This window comes from Acanthisitta chloris, unplaced genomic scaffold (genome assembly GCF_000695815.1).
Source record: "Acanthisitta chloris isolate BGI_N310 unplaced genomic scaffold, ASM69581v1 scaffold6904, whole genome shotgun sequence".
Taxonomy (NCBI): Eukaryota; Metazoa; Chordata; class Aves; order Passeriformes; family Acanthisittidae; genus Acanthisitta; species Acanthisitta chloris.
In genome coordinates, this window is record NW_008669767.1 from 70136 (window position 1) to 78730 (window position 8595).

Sequence of the window (8595 nt, forward strand, 5' to 3'; positions counted from 1 at the left end):
TACATATATGTTTGAGAAAATACCAACCTTCAGCTTGTGAAGCTGGTGATCGTGCCCACTTCTTAATGCAATTCAGGTGGAATACATGGTAACAATTCTGACAGCTCCACACTGGGGCTACTATTCGGACCACCTCACAGCACACCATGCACTCATACTTCTCTGTGGTCAGCTGCTCAATCAACGACCCTGCAAAAAAAATATATTACCTGTGCATGAAACATCAGCTGGTAAGAAACAAAATCCGAGACTGGCAGAAGTCTGAGATTTTATTAATCACTTTATATGGGAAATTTATCTGTACATAAAGTTTAAACCAGGAAGATAAAAGCTCTTAACTACAGAAACTTCAGCCACAATTAATTTCAATTCCCATTCTTGAGTATTCCTGGAAGACCACATGACAAATACTAACCTTAAAATACCTGGATTATGGGAATAAGCCCTTTGCAAAGTGAGTACTTTAGGAGTGGAATTACTGGGGGAAAAACAGTCAAAGTACAGAGTCTTGGAAATAAAGCAAGAACTCCACATGAAAATCAATACAGCCTGAAAACAGTTAGATGTGCAACCATAACAAAGGCACCACATAACTTCAGTTCTATCAGATTCATTTTCCCATTGATATAAGGCTACCAAATAGTGTGGGAGAATTTCTGATTGCTAATGGACATGTGAGCAATCCAGCCTTGCTAGCAGGGCCTGAGCAAGCTGCAAGCTGAGCTGTTCAAGGACACAGCTGCAGCTGGAATGTGAGAAAGGAGGTAGCAAGATAAGCAGCTCCTGGCTGTGGGATGCAGGAGCTGAAGATGGTTAGAGGTGGAGAGCAATGATTGGGGCATCTTATGATTGATATGTTCATAACCAATTATGCTGTGTGTAAGGTGGGCTAGTAACAGCAGTTAACCAATGATAAGTGGGCGCTTATAATAGGTGTGTATGAAAGAATCACTTCTGTAAATAATAAAAGGGAAGCTCGCTTTATCACCCACACTGAGTCGGCCACTTGCTCCCCCGCGCAGCCTATACCTCCGACAAAATAGACCTTAGAAATCCCTGCAGAATTTTTAAATATCTTGAATACAAGCGCAAAGTGTAGAAATGTACCATTTTTAGACTGTGTCAATACGAGGAAAATTTGGATACATAATGAAGGGAGAAGAATGAAAATAACAAGAGAAAATTACATTAATTCAAAATGTGCTTGTACCACACATGACTGCCAGAAAACTCATGGCTGCCTGCAAACTTTTAAGTGTTAACACTGCCTGCCCTCCTTAGTAGGGTTTTCAAGCTTTTTTCTGGTCCACTTGTATCAAGCACCACAAGATTTAGAATTAACAATCATTTCTACGTTTGTTACTCCGTAATCATTACCTGCTGTAAAGGAAGCATCCTTACCTAAAACGTACTTCTTTCTCCAGAAGACTAAAACTATACCACACTCAGAAACTATGGCTATCCCATAGAAAGTTTAAAAAGCACAAACTCAGTCCCATGAAAACAGAGGCAGACACTGTTTCCAAAATAGCTCCACAACAAAGCATGCAAACAAAGACTGTCATTTTGGAGAGGGAAGTTCCTTAAGGTCACTGTAAAAGACTACTACTTTTCTTCCTGCTTATTGCATATGACATTTTTCATTTAATAAAAATGCTGAGACAGAGACTGAGGTAGCTTTAATTTTATGACTCAAGTAGAACCCAGGAGCACGAAAGTTAATGTATTTAGGTTAGAATGGATCAAGGAGGACCTTGATCCTTAAGCTTCTCCTAAGAAAACAAAGTTTGTGACTAGAGCTATCATATGCTTCCCAATCATACTACTACTTTCTCAGCTCTGAAATAGAAGAGATGCTGAGTAGCAAAATTTTCAATAGATTTGACACCACAGGTAACGTAACAGGAACTAGTCTACCCATCTCTCATTCTGGGCAGCTGAAGAAAAGATTGAGATGCTCTGTAAAAAGAGGAGTAATACAATTCTTGGTGTTTATCCCTCCTTATTACCTCTGAACACTTAAGTGCACACTTCAATTCATCTAAAACAGAAAGAAAAAGCTACCTAGGCTGTTGCTGAAACAGCAGCACCATAGCACTGAAGAGATTCAGCTGATTTCCATTTAATATTTTAAGTCATTAATGGTATGAGTTGGCAGAAAATTCAGACAGTCAAGACCTTTAGGTCTGCTTTACACTGTAAACAGTCAATGTGTCTATTCTCAAACTTCCAAAAACTGTATCCAGAGATTGCCTCTGTTTCTGTTTGCCTTTTGATACTACCACTGCAGACAAAAAAGCACAAAATCACTTAGCAGAATGCAGTTCTCCGGCATTCTCCTACTGCTACATGTAACATGAGAAAACTTACTCTGCAACAATCAATTTTAGCATTGTCCATCTCATGTCCCATTGCCCAGAATTTTAACCCCACAACATACATATTTTAACATGGTACCTGACCAGGTTATCATCTGCAGGTTTGCAGTGAAACAGAAAAAACTTCAAATAAAATCTGTTCTTCCCTAGTAGACTTACAGAACATGGCCACTTTCAGAAGCCATGTGTTCACATTTAATTCTACCCCTGATACTGATCTAATGTGAAAAAAAAAGCCTCTTCAGCTACTCAAATGTGAAGGCAGTTTAAATTATTCAAGAATCTGTCTTTATAACAGAGGAGTACAGGACAACCTAGAAAGCTTACCTGTATGAGTTTCTTTGTTTTTTGGTACATCACTTTGCTTCTTCCAGTACTGGGTCCAGCTGAAATGAAGTGCAGGTGCTTGATCCCCCTTCCGCAGGAACTTTCTTCCATTCAATCTGACAGACTCAGACAACTGATGCCTGATTTCACCGGTCAAGTTGTCACCATTTTTGTGAACAGGGAGTTCTTTCTTCCTTTCATTTCTATCTTTTGGTGTATATGCAAGAGAAGACTTCTTACCTACCTTTGCATTTTTACTACGGTGAGAATCATGTCTTTTCTGACACTCCTTTTCTGCTGGGGGTTTATTCCACACAGGCTTCCGGGGATATCTTTTGTTTACATAATTGTAGCCTTTCTGATCATCCCCACTACCAACAGGTGCATCACAGAATGCCTTTCCAACAGATGATTCTGAAGAGTCAGACTGTGTCAGATCCAAAGACTGAACATTTTCAAACAGCTCTACTTTCTGTTTAGAGTTCACTCTCTTGTCACGGTCATGTAGTTGCTTCCCTTTCTCCCTGAAAGCTCTCCCAGGTGCGTGCATCAGATGAGTTTTCTTTGGTTTTGCTCCTCTGCTGTCTGCATTAGGTACCTCCCTGTCACTCTCCGAGGAGAGAAAATCATTGTATCCTCTAGGAGGTGCTCTTCTACCACGTACTATTGCAGCATCTGAAATTCCTGGACCTGCAGCAGCATCAGCAGTACTTTGCCTTATCTTATTCCTAGTACATGCGCTATCATTTCTTGATCTGTGTAATCTCTGGCTTTGCAAGTTGCGATTCTTCAAACTTTTACTGGTACCAAAATATTGGTGGATATCTTCAGAATTCCCATACTGACTTTCTGGATTACAAAAGTCATGATGCTTTGTGGAAGAGCTTTCATAATCTGTACTTCTTTCAGAAGACAGACTAGGAAATGATAAATTACTTCTACTCTGATTACTGTTAGAGTCTTTCCTGTCTTTATTTATCCAGTTTATATCTGTAGGTTGTCTTTCTCCTGAAATGGAATCAGCAGCATCAGAACTGAAATTCAATGTACCTAAAAAATGAAAAATAAGAACAATTGTATGAAACTATTAAATAAATAGTAAATACTTCTTTTCAGCAAAATTACCATACATGCAAAGGTCCAGAAGTTCAGTCAATCCCACAACTACAAACAAGTTTCCAGAAATTAGAACTGAATCATACACTGCTTTGTAAAATCTACCTTCTCTTGTCATCTTTACAGAAAGACTGGGATATCCAGAGTTAAGAATATAAAACTACAAGGTGAAGAAAAACCTTTGAAGCAGTACAAGAGATGCAAGTCTGATAATCAGTGTTTAATATCTGAACTTTTTCCTAGCATGTTTACATACATACACAAACCTGAAGAAAAAGGGGTGCTTTAAATATCTGAGAATTTAGTATTGTGCAGAACTTTGAATATAAATTAAAAGTAGCCATACTAAATGTTTGCATGAACTCTGATTACACTGTTCTACACACAGACATATTAAACGATAGAGGGACTACCCAGGGCAGCTTGGCAAATTTATTTTTCTGTTATGAGGCCATCAACATGAGTCATGCTTCACTTCAGACATCTTCTGTAATTTCCATGTCTCTAGATAAAAGAAAGAGGTACACATTAGAAGTCCTATGTTGCTTGATTTCCCGCAACATTGTGCCAGCATTGCCTGCAACAGGAATTATTAGGTCTGTATCAGGGACAGTTTAATTGACGGTGGCAGACGTGTTTAAGTCCTAACAAAGTAATGTGAAAAAAGTAAGAGCTTTCTAACATCCCATGGAGGTAGTGTCCATTTTACAGGTTGGGTAGGTTACCTTGCATGGTAGGCCATGTGCAGTTTATTCCTGGTTCATGGCAATTCAAAGAAATATTCAAGCACTTAGGCTGTGAATACAACAGACTCTCCAAAAGGCTAATGCTATCTGGGTCTCTCGACGGCCAACTATTTCAATAAAGACTCTGGATATTAAACCCTTTGAAGGGAAGAATGAACCACAAAATCACAGAATCAATCCGTTTGGAAAAGATCTGCAAGATCGAGTCCCACCTATGACCTAACACTACTATGTCAACTAGACCACAGCACTATGTGCCACATCCAGTCTTTCCTTAAACACCTCCAATGCTTATTAACAACCCTTTCCTTGAAGAAATTCTTCCTGGTGTCCAACCTGAACCTCTCATGGAGCAGCTTGAGGCTATGTCCTCTCATCCTGTCACTAGCTGCCTGGGAGAAGAGACTGAGACCCCCAACACAGCAATAATCTCCTTTCAGGTAGTTGAAGAGAAAGGTAAGTCTCCCCTGAGACTTCTCCAAGCTAAACACCCCCAGCTCCCTCAGCTGCTCTTCACAGGACTTGTGCTTCAGACCAGCAACCAGTTCTGCTGCCTTTCTCTGGACTCTCTCCAGCACTTCGTTGTCTTCCTTGCAGTGAGTGGCCCAGAACTGGGCACAGTACTCGAGGCATGGCCTCACCAGTGCATACAAAGGGACAATCACTTCCCTAGTCCTCCTGGCCACACTATTTCTGATATAGGCCAGGATGCCACTGGCCTTGGCCACGTGGGCACACTACTGGCTCATGTTCAGCTGCTGTCAACCAGCACCTTCAGGTCCTTTTCTGCTCATCTGTTTTCCAGCCACTTTGCCCGCAGCGTGTAGCTCTGCATGGGGTTGTTGTGACCCAAGGGTAGGACCTGGCACTTGGTCTTGTTCAGTATCATACAGTTGGCCTGAGCCCATTGATCCGGACTCGACATGAGGAAACACTTCTTCGCCAAGAGTATGGTCAAAAACTGAAACAGGCTTCCAAGAGGGGTGATCGATACCCCATGTCTGTCAGTGTCCAAGAGGCAACAATCTGAGTAATATGCTTCAACTTTTGGCCCGCCCTGAAGTAGTCAGGCAGTTGGACTCGAAGACCATCGTAGGTCCCTCCCAGTTGAACTACTCTATCATTAGGATTGCAGACCTAATGATTAGGCTTATACATCTCAAGGAATCTGGACTGCAAGCGGCTTCCCTAGAAACACTGTTCTTCTCATCTTAGCATATGTATCCTGTGCAAAGAACTACAAACATAAAGCTGTCCATTTTACTTTCTACAACTACACTCTCAGTTTTCCCAATGTTTTGTCAGTTTCTATTCTATCACTAATAGAGAGGACTACAAACAAATTGTAGTCCTTTTGCATTATAATGTAAAAGGCAGTCATGCAGTAACAATCACTTAAGTTACACATATGTTGATTTGAAAACAGGATGCAATCACTTACTTACATGCAAACCTTGTTTGAAACAACCCATTTTGTTAATTTTAAGTTTTCTTCTGTATACCCTCAAATTTAAAAACTGGTGGATAGCTAATGTTTAATAAAAATGCATCTTTCAGAAATCACATAGCTTGCCTCTAAATAGCAAGCTCTATTAAGCTAAAGTTAATAGACCATAGTTAAAGACCACTGTTTCTTTGGTTATGAGATGTGGTATGCAAAATGCATGGATTAACTATTGTCAGATTGACTTTTGAACATGGACTCCCAAGAAGTGTAACCAGAACTTGAAATTTAACTGTGGAAGTGGTTATTTCTGAAAGTACTTTCCAAATATCTATTAAGTTTGAAGAAAGAAATGTGGAACCAAGATTCAGATATTTAAAAGCACCTCCAAAATCTCAATAATTCCTTAGGACTTTTTACATCAGTAGGGTTCCTATTCTTACTGTCAGCTTCTACATCATAAAAAAAAATTCAAAAGAAATGGTAAATTCTACTAAAACTTATTTCTGTCTGCCAAGAAACAGCAAAATGGTTGTACAAGTGCACAAATAAGTAACTAACATAGGCTAAAATTGCCTCTGACATGTTTACATGTACATACACAAACATTCAAAGAAAAGGGAACCTCCAAAGTTAGATTCCAGCCATATTTCTATAAAATAAACAAAGAAAACTTTAGAAACAACCTCTATATTGCCTCACCTCTGTGCCTGGGAAGGTCCTCCTAGAAGTTATGCTAAGCCACATGGAGGACAGGGAGGTGATTCTCAAGAGCCAGACCTGCTTCACCAAGAGCAAGTCCTGCCTGACCAACCTAGTAGCCTTCTATGATGGAGTGGCTACATCAGTGGACAAGGGAAGGGCTAAACATGTCATTTATATATTCTGCAAAGACTTGGACACTGTCTCCTCCACCATCCTGCTTTCTAAATTGGAGAGACAGGTGGACTGTTAGGTGGACAAGGAATTGGTTGGACAGTCACATCCAGAGGGTGGTATCACTGGCTCAGAGTCCCGATGGATATCAGTGAAAGTGGTGTCCCTCAGGGATCCATACTGGGACCAGTGTTATTTAATATCTTCATTAATGTAATAGACAAATGGAATGAGTGAACTCTCAGCAAGTTTGCAGATGACACTGGTTAACACACCTGGAGAATGGGATGCCATCCACTCTGGAGAGACCCTGGAGTGCTGCATCCAGCTCTGGGTTCCTAGCACAGGAGGGACATTGACCTGTTGGAGCAAGTCCAGGGGAGAGCCAACAAGATGGTTGGAGGGATGGAGCACCTCTCCTATGAGGAAAGGCTAAGAGAACTAGGATCATTCAGCCTGGAGAAGAGAAGGCTTCAGGGTGACCTTCCGGTACCTGAAGGGAGCCTACAAGATGGATGGAGAGGGACTTTTTACAAGGGCATGTAAAGACAGGACAAGGGGAATGGCTTCTAACTGAAAGAGGAGATATTTAGGTTAGATACAAACAAGAGATAATTCACTGTGAGGGTGGTGAGGCACTGGAAAAGGCTGCCCAAAGAAGTGGTAGTTGTCCCATCCCTGGAAGTGTTCAAAGCCAGGTTGGCTCTGAGCAACTTGGTCTAGTGGACAGTGTCCCTGTCCAGGGCAGGAAGGCTGGAATTAGATGATCTTCAAGGTCCCTTCCAACTCAGCTCATTCTATGATTTCCATACCCGTAGGAACTTGAATGTGAACTAAAACCAAGCATATGAGACCCATATGGTTTCATGCCTGTTTTGCCATAACTTTACACTACTTCAGCATTTACTGTGGACAGAGCCAGAAGGCCCTGCCAAAATTAGGTAGTCTGTGTGAATTATCCTTCAGAAAAATAATTTGATAAAGACATGTTTAAAAATACAAAGCAAATTAAAAAGTACATACCCCATTTTAATAAGTACAAGCTCAGCTTCAAAAACAGAGCTTATTTTGGGGACCAGTACAGCCAAACTTAATAGTTTAAGTAATTTTTTTTAATGAATATATCACAGATGTCATTTGAAGGTGCCACTTAAAGACATCATGCCTAAGTGACACAGCAGTTTCTGGAAGCTACTTTCAATTAGATTTTGAAGAACCATTAAACAACGTATTTTAATTAGCATGAAGTTAATAATTAAGAATCTGAGAAAAAAAATACTGACAAAGTCCATCCAGAAAAAAAATATAACAGATAGCACAGTCCACAGAATAGACCCTTAGGTGTCAGAGGTACTATTCTTCATTCTTAAATTAATTCAGCTTTATCTCCTAAATGTGAAGAACGGATTTCCTTCTAAAGTTTCATACCAATACAAAACTGGAACAAAATGCACATCACTGATTAACTGGACAATTTTTTAACTGATCACTTTTTATTGAGATACCCTTAAATTCAACCAAAACAGTGTCACCTTGAGTACTGTGTGCAGTCTGGGGCTGCACAACACAAGATGCATATAAAAATATTAGAATGTGCCTGAAGGAGGGCAGCAAAGATGGTAAAAGGACTAAGGGACATAACTTCAAGGAGCAGCTGAAAATACTAGTTTTGTTCAGCCTGGAGGAGCTTTCTCCGAGGGGTAATGGA

General features: G+C 40.3%; 1 protein-coding gene across 1 annotated transcript in view; it reads right to left on the reverse strand.

The window, feature by feature from the left end:
* The window catches only part of NFX1 (nuclear transcription factor, X-box binding 1), a 52157-nt gene extending 46682 nt beyond the window's left edge, over positions 1-5475 (reverse strand). Inside the window, exons 1-3 of the mRNA XM_009073434.1 lie at positions 5340-5475; positions 2706-3755; positions 28-189 (exon numbers count right to left, since the gene is read on the reverse strand). Coding sequence (XP_009071682.1) covers positions 28-189; positions 2706-3755; positions 5340-5475 — 1348 coding nt within the window. The remainder of the gene's footprint in view (positions 1-27; positions 190-2705; positions 3756-5339) is intronic.
* Between the last annotated feature and the right edge of the window lie 3120 nt (positions 5476-8595).